The 18,712-nt window shown below is 40.4% G+C and overlaps 1 protein-coding gene across 1 annotated transcript in view; it reads left to right on the forward strand.

The window, feature by feature from the left end:
- Positions 1 to 18,490, forward strand: part of LOC140469675 (NMDA receptor synaptonuclear signaling and neuronal migration factor-like) — a 109,628-nt gene extending 91,138 nt beyond the window's left edge. Inside the window, exons 15-16 of the mRNA XM_072566417.1 lie at positions 7,637 to 7,712; positions 9,807 to 18,490. Coding sequence (XP_072422518.1) covers positions 7,637 to 7,712; positions 9,807 to 9,904 — 174 coding nt within the window. The 3' untranslated portion in view covers positions 9,905 to 18,490. The remainder of the gene's footprint in view (positions 1 to 7,636; positions 7,713 to 9,806) is intronic.
- Positions 18,491 to 18,712: the final 222 nt, after the last annotated feature.

Consider the following 18,712-nt stretch of genomic DNA (forward strand, 5'->3'; position numbering starts at 1 on the left):
CCAGATAAAGCAATTGAGTTGTAAAGTGTGGTGGATGAGGTTATGGAATGTCTTAGGATAGTTTTCTAGAGCACCAAATTGAAGACCCAACTAGAAGACAGACAATTTTAGAACTAGTAATGTACAATAAAAGGGGCTGTTTAAAATAATTAAATGACCGCAATCTAATAGAGTCGTAAAGATGTACAGAATCTTTTGGTCCAACTCATCTATCCTGACCAGATATCCTATTCTAGTCCAATTTGGCAGCATTTGGCCTATATCTCTCTAAACCCTTCCCCTTTGTATACCCATCCAGATGCCTTTTAAATGTTGTAATTGTCCCAGCCGCCACCATTTCCTCTACACGCACCACCCTCTGTGTGAAAAGGTCGCTCTTTATGTCCCTTTTAAATTTTTCCTCCCTCATCTTAAACCTATGCCTTCTAGTTTTGAACTCCCCTACCCTGGGAAAAAGACATTGACTATTTAATCTATCCATGCCCCTCATGATTTTATAAACTTCTATAAGGTCACCCCTCAGCCTCTGATGCTCCAGGGAGGTTAGCCCCAGCCTATTCAACCTCTCCTTATAGCTCAAACCCTCCAACCCAGGCAACATCCTTGTGAATTTTTTCTGAACTTGATAGAATTTTACATTATGTTTGAAAGTGAGATAGTTCAATCTGAAGCAGAGGGTGTTAAATTTGAATAAGGAAATTATGAAAGCATGAGGTACAAGTTGGCTGAGATGGATAAGGAAGATACATTAAAAGGTATGATTGTAAATGGGTAATAGACAGTCTTTAAGGAACTATTATCTGATTTACATCAACTATACATAACTTTAAAGTGCAAAAACTCATCATAGGTCAGTCAACTGGGGCTAACACAAGAAGTTAAGAATTGTATGTGATTAAAGGAAAAGTGGCCTGAAATAATTATAAATTTGAGAACTGGAAAGTTTTTAGAATACAGCAAAGGAGGACGAAGAGATTTACAAAGAAAGTGAGAGCAGAATATGAATACAATCTAGCCACAAATGTAAAACAGGCTGTAAAACCTTTGTTAGATACATACAAGGGAAGTGTTTGACTGAAACAAATATGGATCCATTGCAGACACATTCAGACAAATTTATATTGGGGAATAGAGAAATAGCTAACTGATTACTTTGCACCTATTTCTACTGAGGAAGATTCATGAAATTTCTCAGAAATAGAGATCCAAAAGTCTAAGAATAATCAAAGGGAATTAATATTAGTAAGAAGGTTGTACTGCAGAAATTAATGGTACTGATAGTTAATAATTCCCTGGGACTATATCCCAGAGTGTTGAAGAAGGTGGCTGTAGAGATAGTCAACGCATTTGTGATTGTCTTCCAAAGTTCCTTTGATTCTGGAATGATTCCTACTGCTAGGAACGTAGCAAATGTCACCCATTCACTTAAGGAAAGAATAAGGGGAAAAACTCTTGGAAAAAAATTTTAAAAAGGATAAAAACAGACAGGGAGACCTGTTAGTTTTAGATCAATAGTAAGGAAAATACTATAATCTATTATAAAAGAAGTGATAAATAGATAACTTGACGATATGATCTGATTAAGCATAGTCAATATGGATTTGCGAATGGGAAATTCTGTTTGATAAATTTGTAAGGTTTTTTTTCAGATTGTAACAGCAAAATTGATAAAGGGAAGTCACTAGATATTTGAATTTTCAGAAGGCTTTTGATCAGTTTCCCGCAGGAGATTGTTTAGCAAAATTAAAGCACATGGTACACGAGGTAATGGACTGACATGGATTAAGGATTGACTAGCAGGCAGAATAAAAGAGAGTAGGAATAAATGGGTCTTTCTCACATTGGCAGGCTCTGACTAAGGGTGTACTGCAAGGATCAGTGCTTGTGTCATAGCTGTTCACTGATCAATGATTTGGAGCTGGAACCAAATTAGATGGATTAAGATTTACAGCTGATGCAAAGCTAAGCAAGAAAGTGTGTTGCGAGGAAAATGTAAAATGTTTACAGGAAGGTTTAGTGACTAGGCAAAAACATGGCAGGCAAAAAATATTGTGGAAAAGGGTGAGGTTGTCCACTTCGGTAGAAAGAACAAATGTACAGCTTATTTCCTAAATAGTAAGAAGTTGTAATGGTTTGACATAAAAAGGGATTTGGGTGTCTTAATCAGTCACTGAAGGCTGATATGCAAATACAGCAAACTATGAGGCTGGTTAATGGAATGTTAGCCTTTGTTGCAAGAGGATTTGAGTACAGAAGTAGTGAGGTCTTGCTTCAATTGTGTAGGAGCTTGGTCTGACCACATCTAAAGTACTTTGTGCCGTTTTGGTCTCCTTACCCTCAGGAAAGTTATTGTCATTGATAGAGTTCACCAGACCTGTATCTAGGATGACAGGATTATCCTATGAAGAGACAATGGGTAAATTGGACCAATATTCTCTGGAGTTTCAAAGAGTGCAAAGTGATCTCATTGAAACCTACAAATACTTAGAGATAGACAGTGTAGATGCAGGTAAGATGTTTTCCCTAGGAGGAGAGTTTAGATCAGAGGGCACAGTTTAAAAATAAGGGAGGTATCATTTAGGACTGAAATGAGAACAAGTTTTTTTTAAATTTAGGAAATGGTATATCGTTGGAATTCTCTCCCTCAGAGGGCTGGGGAAGCTCAGTCTTTGTGTTTAAAGGAGAGGTTAATACATTTTTGATTGTCAGTAGTGTAAAAGTATGGAAATAGTATGGGTAAAAGGCAACAAACATGTTTGATCAGCTATGATCTTGTTGAATGGCAGAGTTGTCCTGACCAGCTGAATGATCTACTCCTGTTCCTATATTCCTAAGAGAGTTTCCACTGACAACTAGATCAGAACCAGAGAGGGTGTGAGGAGAATTTAATTTATGCATGAGTTGTTCTGAACTGGAATGCACAGTCTGAAGGGATGCTAGAAACACATTCAGCAGAGGCTTCCAAAAGGAGTTAGATTCGTGAACATCAAAAAAAAAATTGCAGCGGCTATGGCCTTGAGCAAGGGAGTGGAACTGATTGGATCGTTCTTCCACAGCTAGCATAGCCATGATGTGTCAAATGGCCTCCATATGTGCTCGTGTGGAGACTTGCAGCATTGGTGGTAATCTCGAAGCAAGCAAGCCACAATCCTTGTTTATTTGATCTACCTGTCTGTTGCTGAGTGCCTGCAGGTTTTTCCATTTCTGCTGCTGTGTGATGTATGATCCATCATTGATCAGCAACACTTGATAAACCTGACTGACAAAGCAGCCTACTTTTGAGAAGATCATAAATGTGATCAATAAGTCTGAGTTGTTAAGGTTAAAGACGTGACTCCTTTTCTAAATCTACATTTTATATTTGTTTTCTTTGAATTACCCAAAGGAAAGGCAATTGTAATAGTCAATTTAGTCTTGTCCAGATCACCCTGAAGATAAAGTGATTTGCTTTGCTGCAAGCAACAGGCACATGACATTTGTCCAATTGTGAAGATAATTGGGAAGAAGAGATAAACACATTTTGCGAGTAATGTACTTTTAACTTTTAACACCTCAGGTGATGGTACTATTACGGGATATAAAAGGATCTCATCAGCCACTTAATCTACAAGCAGATTTTCAACTACCTGATTGACACGTTCTCCCTTGTCCACCACCTTCTATTCTTCTTCCTTTGTTTGACTGCTTTTTGTGTTTGTCCACTGAGAATTCAGCAATTCTATTATGTTTCAGTCCGTCTCTTTATTTCTGCTTTCTTTGATCTTTCCGACTCTCTCACAAACTCTCTCTTCTGCCTCCTTAGGGTGATCCCTCTCTGTTGATTTCCTTAGCTGCTGCATTTCTTTCTGCCTCGATCTTCGTATGATATTCTGTCTGTGTCTATTTCTTATCACCATGTCTGTGTCGTTCTGATTTTTACCTGACTCTCCGTGACTTTATTTCTCTCTGTCTTTTGATTCTTTCTTTCTCTCTCTTTTTTTCTCTCTAAGATATCTATATATAGATATATCTATATTATAATATATAGTATATGTATCTATTATGTAGAGATATATATAAAACATCTCTTTTTCTCTCTCTCTCTTATATATGTATATATATATATATAAATCTCACTGATCCTGTGTCTGCCTGTCTATTTCTGTCTTGTTTTAAAATTTCTTTATGGGGTGTCACAGAGTCACTCGACCAGTATTGATTTTCCATCCCCAGTTGCCCTGGAAAAAATGGTGATGTGATGTCTTCTTGAACTGCCGTCATCCCCTTGCTGTAGGTAGACCACCAGTGAAATTTGGGAGGGTGATCCCAAACACGCAAAAGGAATGCTGATATATTTCTGAGTCATGATAGCAAGTGGCTTAGAGAGCGACTTGCAGGTGGTGGTGTTCCCATGAATAAGTCACTCTAGTTCAACTAGGTGGTAAGTAACATGGGTTTGAAAGATGCTGTCAAAGGAACCTTGCTGAATTTATGCAGTGCATCTTGTAGCTAGTACACACTGGTGCTACTGAGTGTTGGTGGACTGAGCATCAGTGGTGGAGGGAGTGGATATCTGGAGATAGTACCATTCAAACAGGCTGCTTTTGTCCTGGATAGTGTCAAGCTTCTTGAGTTGGAATTGCACTTCTCCAGGCCATATTGGGAGTATTCCATCACGCTGTTGATTTGTGCCTTGTTGGACAGGCTCTGGGAGGTCAGAAAGTGAATCGGTCACTGCAGAATTCCTCGCCTCTGACTTGCTCTTGAATTTATGTTGTTAATCTAGATCTGTTTATGGTCAGTGATAATTCCCAGGATGTTGTTAGCAGAGATTCAAAGATATAATGCCATTAAATGTCAAGAGGCAATGGTTACATTCTCTCTTGTTGGGGATGGTCATTACCTGGTATTTATGTCATTTCAATATCACTCACCATTTGTCAGCCTACAACTTCACAGACTATTGTTTCTATGTCTGTCTTTGGCTATCTTTCTCTGCCCACTGTCTTTTTTGCATATCTCTGACTTGACATCTCTCTCTCTCTCTGCATGACCCTGCAACCTGCTTGTCTTTCTGCCTGTCTCTCGATTGAGCCCTGTGTGATTGTTCTGCTATCTCCTACGTGTCTTCCTACATGTCTCTAAACGCCTTTGTCTCAGTCTGTTTCTTCCTCACTGTCTTTTCCCTCTCTGCCTACGCTGCTGTGTCTCCTTTCATCTCTGTTTATTCCTTTCTCACTGTATCTTTCTCTATCTGGAACAGGAATAGATCATTCAACCCACAAGCCTCTTCTGACATTCTGTTATCTGTATCTTAACTGCACTTCGATTCTGTAACCTTTGTTACCCATCTCCTGTAAAAATGTATTCGTCTTCATTTGGAATTCATTGAATTCAGTCTTTGTGGGATAGAAGCTTATGGATTTGCACTGGCCCTTTGCCAAGAACTGCATCCTGAGATAGAGTCATACCGCATGGAAAATGACTCATGGTCCAACCAGTCCATGCTGACCATAATCCCAGAATAAACTAATCCCACCTGCTAATGTATTCATAAATTTATCTAAATGTGTTTTAAATATTGTAAGTGTACCCACATCCACTACACTGATGGAAGCATCTGGACGTAGAGGACGCAGGTTAAGATGATTATCAAAAGAGGCTACAGCAACAGGAGGGGAATCTGTTCTTAATCTGCAAGGGTTTAGGATGTAGAATGGCCTGCCTGAGGCTGATTCACTTGAAATAATGTTGAATGATTATCTGAAGAGGCAATATTTGGAAGGATTACAGAGAAAATACGAGGAAGTGAGACTAGGTGATTAAGTTTTGCAAAGGGCCAGTTTAGGACCAAATTTGCATTTTCTGATTTAAAAATGTCATTTGAATACAGTGCTGGTAGATTAGGAATTCTGTCCATCTCTTTCTTTCATTGAGAAAGTTGCCTCTCGCCCTGTCCTTCTCAAAGTATCTCTCTCTGACAATTCAGTCCATACTTTTCTTCAAGCATGTTTTCACTGCCTCCTTGGTCTCTGTCTTCCTCTCTCTTTTAAGAGGTTGGTCATCTCCCTTCCCATATCTTTCTCTCTGGCTCTGTCCTCTTTTCCGTCTTCCTGTGTTTTTGAGATTATCTCTTTCTTTGTTCTGGATCTGCAACTCCCACAAATGCCACCCATCGTCCTCATTTATATAGTTACTGAACAAAGTCTCTGCAAAGATTGCGTCTGATCAGTCAGTCCAGTGTACAAAATAATGCTGAAGAGAGGAGTCAGTATTAGCAACCAGCTATCTCTTTGATTGAGGCGACTAGCTTGCATTGTAACATACTTCCAATTATGGAAGCACATCTAATAATAGACAGACACATTATAAAGTCAACTGGGAGAAAGTGAGGACTGCAGATGCTGGAGACCAGTGATGAGAGTGTGGTGCTGGAAAAGCGCAGCAGATCAGGCAGCATCTGAGGAGCAGGAGTATAAACATTTCAAGCTAGAGCCCTGCATCAGGTTCCTGATGAAAGGTTCTTGCCCAAAATGTTGATTCTCCTGCTCCTCTGATGCTGCCTGACCTGCTGTGCTTTTCCAGCACCACACTCGAGACACAGTATGGAGCCTATTCAACTGATCCACACCTACAGAATCCAAAACATAATGACTACCATTAGATGTTCTTGCACCAGTAAGCAGCACCTCGATGAATAATCCTGACTACATTCAGTTATAGCTATGCTAATGCCTGATCTAAAGTAACGAGTACAGCTTATAATGTGATTCATTTAAACTCACTCGAGACGATGTGCATTCACACACTGACACATTCTCCGCATAGACAAGCGAACTGTGTTCGAACCTTGTATCTTTTTTGAAATACCTGGGAGCTTGGGGAGCCCTGTTGCTTTCTCCAAGGCCATGCCTCGGCCAATCAGACTCAACTGGCTAAGCAGTCAACACCTTTTTCTTCTGGAGGGTAAATTGTTGTGATCATTTGAAATGTAGCATTCTTGCATTTGTCCTGATGAGTACACAACAAACAGCTGAATCTCCCCTTTCATCAAGATTTCGGGCTTGTGCTGCAATTCAGGGCAGTAATCGATAGGATAAATAGATAGTCTTTTCCCTGGGCTGGGGAGCCCAGAACTAGAGGGCATAAGTTTAAGGTGAGAGGGGAAAAATATAAAAGAGACCTCAGGGGCAACTTCTTCACGCAGAGGGTGGTACGGGTATGGAATGAGCTGCCAGAGGAAGTGATGGAGTCTGATACAATTCCAGCATTTAAAAGGCATCGGGATGGGTGTTTGAATAGAAAGGATTTAGAGGAATATGGGCCAAATACTGGCAAATGGGACTAGATTAGGTTAGGATAGCTGGTCGGCATGAACAAGTTGAACTGAAGGGTCTGTTTCTGTGCTGTACTTCTCTATGACCTTCCACCAAGAGGTGAACATCCTGTGTCATTAATGGGGATCTTGTCTGTGAAAGGAACACTTCTGTGGGCCTGTAAACAATAATTATTTTAACTGTTTAACATCTGTAGATCTAAACGGACCGCGGACTTAGATAGTTTGTGAGCTGGTGGTGACACGTTCTCAGGAACTGTATCTTTGGGCTTGTGTACTCCATGTCCTTCACACATTGAAGTTATTGCTTGTTGCTTTCAGCTTTTTCGGAGCTTAGCTACCTTGATGACTCCTCACCGAATATCCTTTGAATCTCCGTTGGAGCTTTCAGCACAAGGTATGAATGAAGTGATCCTGTTCTCTCAAAAGCATAGCAAATCCTTCAGTGTTCATCAGAGAAAATATTCAGAGGATTGAGGCTTTTCAAAACATGTCTCATGGTAGAGATGTTCACTCTCACGAGCTAATAAATGGAAGGTTTGTTCTTTTTGTAAAATTATTGCCGGTTGGTTTGTATAGCTGAAAGATTTTTGCTTAGATTTACGATTTTTTTCTTATTTTACGAAACCCGATCTGAGCATGAGGGAGAGAAATAAAACACCTCGACCACAGTGATGCCAAACAAACACTCGGCTAGATTTTGGGCACACAGATCTTTAAGATAGGAAATGGGGCATGATAACGATGCCAACCGTCCTTTGTGATTGATGCCATGATTGCTGCAGAAGGAAGAGATTGAGTATGAATCACACAGGAAAACAGAACTCACCCAGCTCATTTGGACAAACAGACCTCAGGGTCACGGTCTAAGGGTACAGAGGAGGCCATTTAGGACAGAGATGAAGTGAAGTTACTTCAAGCAGAGAGTGGTGAGCCTGCGGAATTCTCTGTTGCAGGAAGTAGGTTAGGCCAAAGCGTTGAATGTTTTCAATATAGAGTTGGATATAGCAGTTAGGGATCAATGCATATGCAGAGAAAGTGGAAGCAGGGTACTGAGTTAGATCTGAGTACCCTAACAGGGTACTGCGTTAGTTGGGCTTAAGGACAAAGTGGCCTATTCCTGCTCCTATTTTCTATGTTTCAATGTCCAAGGGCTTGACCCTCCAGTTCGGGAGCCACAAATTGATGGAGTAAATATAAACACTGTTGAAGAGCAGGTAAGGTTTACATAACTACCAAAGTCTGAAGTTTTATTTTTAAATCCCATGGTCTTTATATTTCGTATAATCACAGAATTATAGAAATCCCTACAGTGTGGAAGCAGGCCATTCAGTCCATCGTGTCCACACCAGGCCTCCAAAGAGCATCCCACCTAGACCCACTGCCAACACTATTCCTGTAACCCTGCATTTCCCATGGCAAACCCACACATCCTTGCACAGTATGGGCAATTTAGCAAGGCCAATCTACCTAACCTGCACATCTTTGGACTGTGGGAAGAACACCAAGTAGACATTGAATGGCTCAGTGGCTCACATTGCTGCCTTACGGCACCAGGGCCTGGATTTGATTCCACCTTTGAGCGATTGTCTGTCTGGAGTTTGAGCATTCTCCCAGTGTCTGTGTGGTTTCCTCTAGGTGCTCCACTTTCCTTCCACAGTCCAAAGATGTGCAGATCAGGTGGATTGGCCTTGTTAAATTGCCCAGGGATGTGCAGATTAAGTGGGTTTATGATGGGAAACGCAGGATTACTGGAATAGGGTAGCGGTTGGGGGTCGGTGTGGACCCAATGGGCTGAATGGCCTCCTTCCACCCTGTAAGGATTCTATGATCTGTTCTAAAGTGCACATTGCACACAGATAGTCACCCGAGGCTGGAATGGAACCCAGGTCCCTGGTGCTGTGAGGTAGCAATGTTAACCACTAAGTCACAATACTGCCCAAACTTGAATGTGATTGGCAATATCTTGTTAGGAAAGCACTGATTACTGGACAACTTTAATTAGCAGGTCATCTGGTGTAGGTAAGAATGTAGGTAAGAACCATCTATTCAGGCAGTTGCTTGGAGGTCTTTGTTAACATTTCCTGAAGGCTATCATTATCCCATTATGAGTGATTGATCGGAGATTCAAAGCTACGGATTCCTTGGATGTTCTGAGATCACAGTTTGAAAACTGAATTAGCATGGAGGGGCCATAGGGATTGTAAGGGGGAGGACCAGATGGCTTAATAGCTTCATTGGAGATTTCAACACAAGGGATGTTGTGATTTTCTTGTTCTCTCAAAACGGGCATTAGAAAGTTTTTGAAGCGACAGTTTCCAAAGGTTTAGTGGAGCCCTGAATGAAGAAAATCATAAAGTGCAGACTTCCTGATTGCCAAGTAATAAGAATGACAAGATCTAAAAAAAACTTTGGTTGTGTTTTACTGTTAATGTTTCGAGCACTGTCTATGTTGGACCCATTTACTGTAGGTTGTTATTTTGAATTACAGGGAAGCGGATGATCGAGACATACTTTGACTTCCGCCTGTATAGACTCTGGAAATCCAGGCAGCATTCAAAGCTACTGGACTATGATGACATCTTGTGAGGCATGAGAAAGCCCAGAATTGGAATAATCACTTGTAAACGCTCTTATCGAGAACGATGTCTCCTCAGTTCTGGAGGCAAATAGAGGGTCTCGGAAGGGATTGAGAAGAGGCAGAAAACATCTCTGTTATGTCTTGTTCCGACAAAGAAAGGCTTAATGGAAGTCGAGAGAAGAATGGCGTGGAGATGTTAGGGCCCTTTTCTCTTTGAATAGAAGGATCGGGAATCAGAATTTTTATTTCTGCGGAATGTTGCCAATTCAGGTCAAAACAAGTGAGTTCAGGGTTTTTTTTAATTTCATCCTGAACTCCTTACACAAAAGACAGGACTGAATAGTTAGTTGTTGGAATCCTGGGAAAACCAGAGAGTGCTAAATAAGATTCTTTTGAAGGTTCTAGCGATGGAAAATTCTAAATTACCCACAGGCCTGATCTGAAATCTGTGCGCAGACTGGGGTGTCTGCGAGATGTCCTTGAGGACCTCCATGTGAAGGCAGACTTCATGAAAGATAAAAGCTGAAGTTTTTTTTAAATTATTGAATATAGGAACATTGGATTTTTAATTGAGTAGTGCTAATTATAAGAGTTAGTGGCTAAGAGTGTCTCAGTAGTTAGGAGGATATTTCATCAATTTGGCAGTATGATGTAATGGATTCTGTTAACATTGCCTTCAGTTTGTGCTCAAGCAGTAATAATAAGCATGAAAGGCAACAATTGCGTTGTTCACACATTCTAAGTCTGACCTTCCAGTTGGAAGCATCAAAGGGTGATGAAGTAACCTCATAGTTCTTACTGTGTGGAATACAGTTTTAATATTCGTGTGTCTAACAAGTATTCCAGAGTAACGGTAACACCTACTCCAGGTTTTATTGCGTTTTTAGCAACACTGATTGAAGGTGGACCATAATGATCATGAGGAATCAACAATTATTTTAGTGGGTAGAATGATTAATAAAAGGATTACCAGTGGGAGGAGCTGGGTGTAATCCACATCTGTTCTGAACACCAGCACCATGCTTTCATCTGCTTTGGAGATGGTCCTTTTTTTGTCCAGTTGGGGATTCATTTCAACTTGAGGATAGCTTGGTTGCATTGTTGAAGGTCTGAATGAGCTGTTGACATTTATTGATTGACACACTGGCCTTGATTTCATTTGAAGGTCATTTATACTCCATAATATAGTCTTGGAAAAAAGGATTCTTAAAGTGACTGCTTATCATTATTGTGGAAATCTTTTATTATTCTGATCTAGGTTTAGGTTGTCAAGTTTAGAAACTGCCCCTTTATTAAGATATTGCTATAGCCTGAGGTATTTTAGTGAAGAATATTCCAGTGTGTGTTCCATTGTAGTTGTATTTGAAGGGGAAATTCTCAAACTCATTTCCAATAGCTGTGTTTCAGGTAACTCCTTCTGCTCTTCTGATGAGATTTAAGCAGTAAGGCCCTGATTTTTCTTTCAGCAAAATTATTCAACACTTAAGCTCATCTCCATACCAAACTGTAACTGTTGTGTTCACAGGTTCAGTGAAAGCTAATTATATTAACCTCCTGAGGCCCAATACATGCCATGAGCATCAAACTGGTTTCTTAATCACAGTTTTCTTCAATATATCCTTTGTCAAACACTATGATATTGCTGTGAGGTTATGGCAGGTGATCTTTTTCACTACTTTAATGGGAGTTAGTCCTTTTGAAGAAAATATCAGATAGGCATGTTAAATGTTTATATACTAATAAAATTCAACATAATTGCTCACCAGTAATCAATGAAACTAAATATATAAAACTGAAAGCATTGGAAGCAATGTATAAACACAAGAATCTCAAACGAATTGGAGATGTGGAAGACCATTCACTCCATCTTAATTAATCCCTCCAAAGGCATCCAGACATGCTTCATGTTAGTGTCAAGTCGATGTTTTAACTAATTTCAGGGTTTCCTGCTGTTCCATTCCACGAGGAAGGTCATTACAAACATTGAAAACATTTCGTCACAATAATCGGTCTCAGGAATTAAATTTCCTCCAGAAATATTAATGTGAAATCTGTAGAAACATGGAGAGGTGGCATGAACACTGCTAATGCTGATTGTCCAGGAATTCGAATGGATCTTCTATTAGAATGAAAGTAGACAGTCTGGAGACATGAACTCCCCCTAGATATTCATGCTTTTAAATTTACCTTTTACTCATCTAACCCTAAGGCTAAATGTCCTACTTCTACAAGTTAAGTGAATGTAACATTGCAGATTTAACTGATGCACTCGGTTGTTGTTCCCCTCTCTAATCTCTTACAGTACTCACTGACAACTGGGTCACTGCCACCAATATAGGGACTTGTCCATTTATGGAAAGTGCTGGATGAACTTGGTGTTTAAAATGAGTACTTTTCTCCCCCCCCCCCCCAGCTAATGCCATGAATTATTGATGACGTCGATCATTATTGAAGGAGACGTCAGACGTTGAGCCTGATGTCCCTCCCGCCCATCTTTAATCTTGGCAAAATGGTACCCTTAGCTTGGAGAAAGGAGTTAAATCATTTACAAAATGATTTAACATGACGATCCTGGAGTTCCCTCATTTCATTACTGCCTGCATTGAATGTAAATTAACTCATGGCCTACTGCTGCCCAGCACTGAGGCCTGCGCAGTTGCTAAATTCATATCTTAATGGTTTCATCCTTAAATTTGATACTGAGCCAATGGTCTGAAAGTTGATTAATACCTACAACAAACCTTTCAAGATTGAATTAGACTGTTTTTTGCAAAATTGTACTTTTATTGATTTATCTTAATTGTCAATATTAAGCTAATTCTTATGCAGGTTCGATGCAGAGTAGTTGATGAGTGCAATCTTACGGAATGACTTAGCTGATGACAAGCCAAATGAACCCATCTGACCCCAGGAAAGATATGCTCATATAATGATAATTACAGCCAATGTTTGGTTAGAAGAAGGAGATGTAACTTTTGTAGAAACCTTCACAACATCCATACTGAATAATCGAATTGTGATATGAGTGCAGCAAGATTCTGGGGATTTATTGTGCCTAGATCGGTAGGAGATCATGCATTTTGTATGTCTGCATTATATCGATTATATCATAAAAAACAGATGCACATACATCAATGGTAGATGTGTCCCCTCATGGGCAGAATGCAAATTTTTAAGTCTGTTTGACTGATTGTTGAAGCTGAATTTTTTAATTATTAAACTAGATTGACAAGGATAGAAACACATTAACTTCACTTTATGAAGCCATACTTAGTTAAATTGCCAGCGTAAGGGTTATTGCATTGAGTGACTCTGTTGGTCTTGATAGCCTGATATATAACGCTGATGATTCTTGAATTCTTGTTAGTTATGTAGTACGACAATCTTTATGCATTTAATAAATAGGACTAGCACTTGAGGAGCTAAACATTAACTGTATAGTTCTAGAAGAAGGAAAATGAATTTATATTTAATGAATTTTGTTGGGGGGGGGTGGGTGAAGTAGACTGGAGATGGCCATCACAAGTGGAACTTCTAAACCAATTCTAAGGGTGCTGTGCACAGGACAAACATTCCTGCTGACAGGTGCTGCCTGTGAGCCCTTACAATGCGTTGAAATTTATTGATGTGTGTTGGTGACAGTACACCTCAGCAAAATATCATTTAATTGCACTTAATTGGATACCTGTAACTGCTTTACCACTGACATTATCACTGACTACAATTTCAGGTACTCTGTTAAGAGTTGACCTAGTTTTGAAAGAACAAACTTCCCCACTATGGAGCTTGGTGCTGTTTTGTGTTCTAGTGTAAGTGGCTCAGCACTCTCCTTCAAACTCCCTCTATCCAACCACCCATCCAACACCTTTTCACTTAACCATTCACATCTCTCTACCCATTGTTCCTACTACTCCAACAGCCCCACGATTTTACTTGATTTGACGAACCATGCCTAAATTGTAAGTCATTGACACACCCAGCGTTACATACCTTATGGAAGTTGTGAGGGCTATCTATATTGGGTTGGGTTTGAGTTGGATTTTATTGTTTATGCTACAACATGGGAAAGAGAGAGTTTAACAGTTTCATATTCTGATCACACGCCACCTCAATATTTGAGTTTAATGTTGCAAGAGGAAGCAAAGGGACTTTTCTGTCATTTTTCTCAGATGCAACCCCTTAATCAGTTCTACTCACTGTACTTATATTATGCAATGGTCAAACCATCTGCAAGTTACTGAAAATGTTGATAGTCATTCACAGGTGATAAGAATGTTACTTTATAGAGAAAGAGGAAATTGTTGTGATGTGGTAAAGTGCTAGAGACTCCACTCAATGTGCATGCAGCAGGTTTTATATTCTGACTGGACTGAAACTTCAAAATTAATCAATCAGTCAAAAAAAAAGCCTGACCTTTGCCTCGTCCTGGTAGAGAAGCTAATGTGGGATGAATGTTGTCACGACGGGATTTTATTTTGAGGTACCTGAGCCAATAGAATACAGGAGCTCTGATCATTGAAAAGTAAATTATAAATACAAAAAGAAGACACTAAATGGTGCACTTCATTACCTCAAAGAACCTTCCAATCAATGAAGTTGGTTTTGAAGCTAGTCACTGTTGTAATGTAGGAAATGCAGAAGCAAATTTGGACAAAGTAAGCTCCCACAAACAATGCCACACCCTTTGTTTTAGGTATTGGTTAATAGGCAAATACTGGTCAGGTCTCAGATGCTCTTTGAATAGTGCCATGGGATCGTTCATGTTTATCTGAGAGGGAAGACAGGCCCATCTCATCCGAAAGATAGCTGGAGCTCAATGTGATTCAGTTGCTGGAGTAGGACTTGAATCCACAAGTGTCAGACTCAGAGGTGGGAGTGCTACCCACTGTATCACAGCAGACAGTGACTACCACTAAACATGTGCCATATTGAAGCAGTGACTCATCTTGAGATTGGCTGTTGGAATTCACCTGCTCTCAGCATCAAGGTGAAAGCAATTAACTTGCTGCAGTACCCACGTGCTCCTAGTTCCTGCATTCCTGTGCACTGTTCACTTATTCTCAATTTGAATCTCTCTGTCTGCACCACTCAGAAGTGGCTGGAAGAAGTTAAGCTCCACTTAATGCCAGTAGGCGTGTGTAATTGTGGAGGAGACTGTGATTTTCTCACTGAAACACATTGACAAGTAAAAGTAATTATTTGCCTGTGATAAAACAATACAAAAACCCTTTAGCACATTCATTTAGTGTGATCAATTCAAATCCTTTTCATCTTCATATTTGAGCAGTGATCATCTCCCATTTCCTACTTCTTCATGGTCACCCTGCCCCGTTCAATTTTCATTCTCTGATACTGTCAGGTTCTGGTTTGGTCAAGTTGCAGTCCAAGTGTACAGTATATGTGAAGTATTTATCGTGTGATTAGTGTGAGATGGTGATAATTGAGCTTAGGCTATTGTTTAGCAGGCGTTTAGATCTCAGTGCATTTAAAATCCATTGCCAAGTGCTGCTGCCCCTGACTGTGTGCAGTGTGAAGTTCGGCATTTCACAGGCTGCTTTAGGTAAACAGACCTCAGCTGGGCTGCATTTACCAGTGTTAAGAGGTCACATCTTGTGTCGGAGGCCAGTTTATGTTTTAAATCGCAGTTAATTAGCAATCACTTCAAGATCTTGGTGAACAAAATCCTTCTTTTGTTAACTTGTCCTTCCTCTGCTCCTGAATATTTTTCTCACCTCCTATTCCCCAACCCAGTGTGACCTCCTGTGGTAAATTTCACTGGTTACTTCACTCATCGTATGTGGTGTAATTTACCCGAATATTGTGACTCCAGCTGAAGAGGTCACAGTGGTAGGAAGAATGCTGGTTCTGCGTTCAAATAAATCACTACATGTGGTACCTGGTCAAAGGGTAAGTTCAGACACCAAAGCACAAACACCATGTCAGGAGGGTACCTCCCTCAGAAACTGTGCAACTCTTTGCAATCACACTATGTGCCTTGGAATAGTGTGTGAAGAATTAATTGACCATGTGAGGAATCTGGGTTCTGACCTGTTGGGACAGCACTCATGTGAAAGGTATGAAATTGAAGCAGCATGGAAACTGGCTCTGCTTCACAACGTAGACATTCAGCCCATCAGGGGTCACAGGAAGCATTTGAAAAGGTCCGTCAGTAAGGAGCTGTGTAGTGATGTTGATATCAGCAATCAAGAGGTTCCTCAGGACTGTCAAAGGATAAAGCAGCTTTGTGTGCAAATGCAGAACATCAGCCGAGCTTAATCACCGCTGTCTGTGCAGACATCAGCACAGCTCCAGGCGCTGCTGCCTCAGTATGCAGCAACTGAGCCTTCAACCCAGTGCTGTTCGCGTCCAGGATGTATACACATTGACCTATGAACACAACCCATTGATGTCCTCTGTATTTACATTCTGCTGAGTAATTAAATCTGGCTGTTTTGTGCAAACATATTCAGCAGGGCATCAATTCTGTGATTTTGATATTTCATATGTTGTTACCCAAGAGAATTTGATATGCAGCCTCCAATGCAGCTGGTCTGGATTATGAGGAACCTTAATGACCATAAATTGATTTGGTTCAGAGTTGGGTGGGAAAATTAACAAAAAAATGTCACAACATTTTTAAGAAATGTTTATTAGTTGGCACGGTCTTGGTCAAGTTTGAGATTTGGAAAAGTGCGCCTGGGATGATGATTAGTTTTGTGCAGGTTACTGATGATTTGATATTGCTGTCATAATAACCAAGTATAGCTGTTGATATTTGGGACTGGTAGGAATTTGGTATTTGATTCAGTGTCAGTTGAGACACCTTGATTATGATGCTTGTTAGGCAGGTTTGGAATTTGCCACAGTGCTGGTGGTTCATAAAAAACTAATTATTTGGTGTGTTGCAGGTTAGGATAGTTTGATTAGCATAGAGTCGGTTAAGATAGTTTGATATTTCCCATGGAATTGGTTCAGGTAGTTTGATGGCATAGTACTGGTTAGGACTGTTTCAGATCAGTCTTTGGTTGGTTTTCTGGCACATGTCATGTCTGAATTTGTTTCAATTTGCCTTTTAATGGTTTATATTGTTTCCTTAAAACACGGATTTTTCTATTTTATCTCTGAAATAACTGTGTTTAACACTTTGAGCAATAAAGTCACAGTGCAGTGTTGGTATTATGAGATGGCTCCCTCACTCCTTCCCGAACGGACACTACTCACATCAGACCAAACACCTCTTTTCTCTTATTCTGCAATTGCAAAGGAAATGAAGGGAAAGTGGGCAACTTGTCTAATCAAAAAGAAGAGCCTGTGAGACTTGTGATACAGAAGCCCAGCAATGTAGCTACAGGTTGATTAATCCCTCATTCAAATGCTAGTTCTAGGTTGTGTAGGGATTTTCAGCTCTGTCAGGGTGAAAGGTGCCTAGGTTTGAGGGATGGAGTGGGCATTGTCTCATGGGGAGGCAGATAGTCAACAAAGCAAATTGTCCCTTTGAGTTGGTGCAAAGTTGTTGGACAAACTTTACAGAGGAGCTGGGTTCATTTTGTAATTGTAGTAAATATCATTTTCAGCATCTTTCTCATTAACACGAACTGTTTCGATAACCTCAGAATCGTGTAGGTGATCATTTTCAGTCATCCATTCCCATTGTGTCCTGTCTTGCCCTCTTCGTTGATCCTTCCAGTTTGCTCGCTGTTATCAGCCTGCTCTCTAGCCCATTTCATTGACAAACCTGCATCCAACCTAATTCATTCTTTAGCTTGAAGATCACAACTGGCTTTACTCAGTTCTTCCCCAACTCTCTATTTCTGCCCTTGCTCCACACATCTGTTCCCTGCCTTGTCCCCATTCATGTACTCCTCTCAGCTGCTATGTTAGCCAGTTTGATTCTCCCCCAGTCGATGCTGCTTCTTTAGTCAATCTCTAATGGAAACAACACCGCTTTCTGAAGTACAGACTAAACGTGTGAAAATGACCAATGTGCCTCCCTGTTTGGAAAGCTGATGCCAAACAGGTTGTCCCACTGTCCAAACCTCATCCTGGCTTCTCACCAATGTATGGCAGACTCGAGAAAAACCCAGTGCAATGTGGGGAGAGATCAGCCCTGCCTCCATTGATCTGCCACCTCATATAGCTTAGTCTTCCAAAATAAAACGTCTGCCATTTTTTTGCAAGATTGGCCTTAAGAAATACGGTGTGCGGCTAAATTGAGAAGCCTTTCAGTAAAGGCCGAGTGTGGCAGATGCTGGAAATCAGAAATAAATATAAGGTGGGATCGTTCGGCAGCATCTGTCAAGAGAGCAACGGAATTAGCATTTTGGGTCTGTGACCTTACAGCAGTCCTTTTGCAAAGTCTGAGTGTGTTGTAGAACAATGAGTTATGAAGCAGTCTGGCCAGATCCAGGCCGAGGGATGCCATCTCTTTCACTTGTGTGTTTTAGCCACCACTCTGATTAATGTATCAATGTACAGTTTCCTTCTCGAGCCGTCAAGCTCCGCACTTTCTGTATCCTGTACTGATTTGAATAATCTTTATCGTTTTACAGTTTCGAGATGTTATTTAATAAACGGTTTTGGGAGAAAAAAAAAGACGCAAATAGTTCTGCTGTGTTTTATTTATCTCAGACAGCTGTGAGATGATGCACCTTGGAGCAATTCAGTGAGTCACAGGCGAGACTTCCTCCAATTGCCTACATGACAGCAACACCACAGAAGGAACTTAACTGGTTGTGAAGTGTTTCTGAGACACCCTGAAGACATCTTAAAGCCTTACATTAAAATACTCACTTTCTCTTACTCTATTTATCTCATCT

This window comes from Chiloscyllium punctatum, chromosome 49, assembly GCF_047496795.1.
Source record: "Chiloscyllium punctatum isolate Juve2018m chromosome 49, sChiPun1.3, whole genome shotgun sequence".
NCBI classification, from domain to species: Eukaryota; Metazoa; Chordata; class Chondrichthyes; order Orectolobiformes; family Hemiscylliidae; genus Chiloscyllium; species Chiloscyllium punctatum.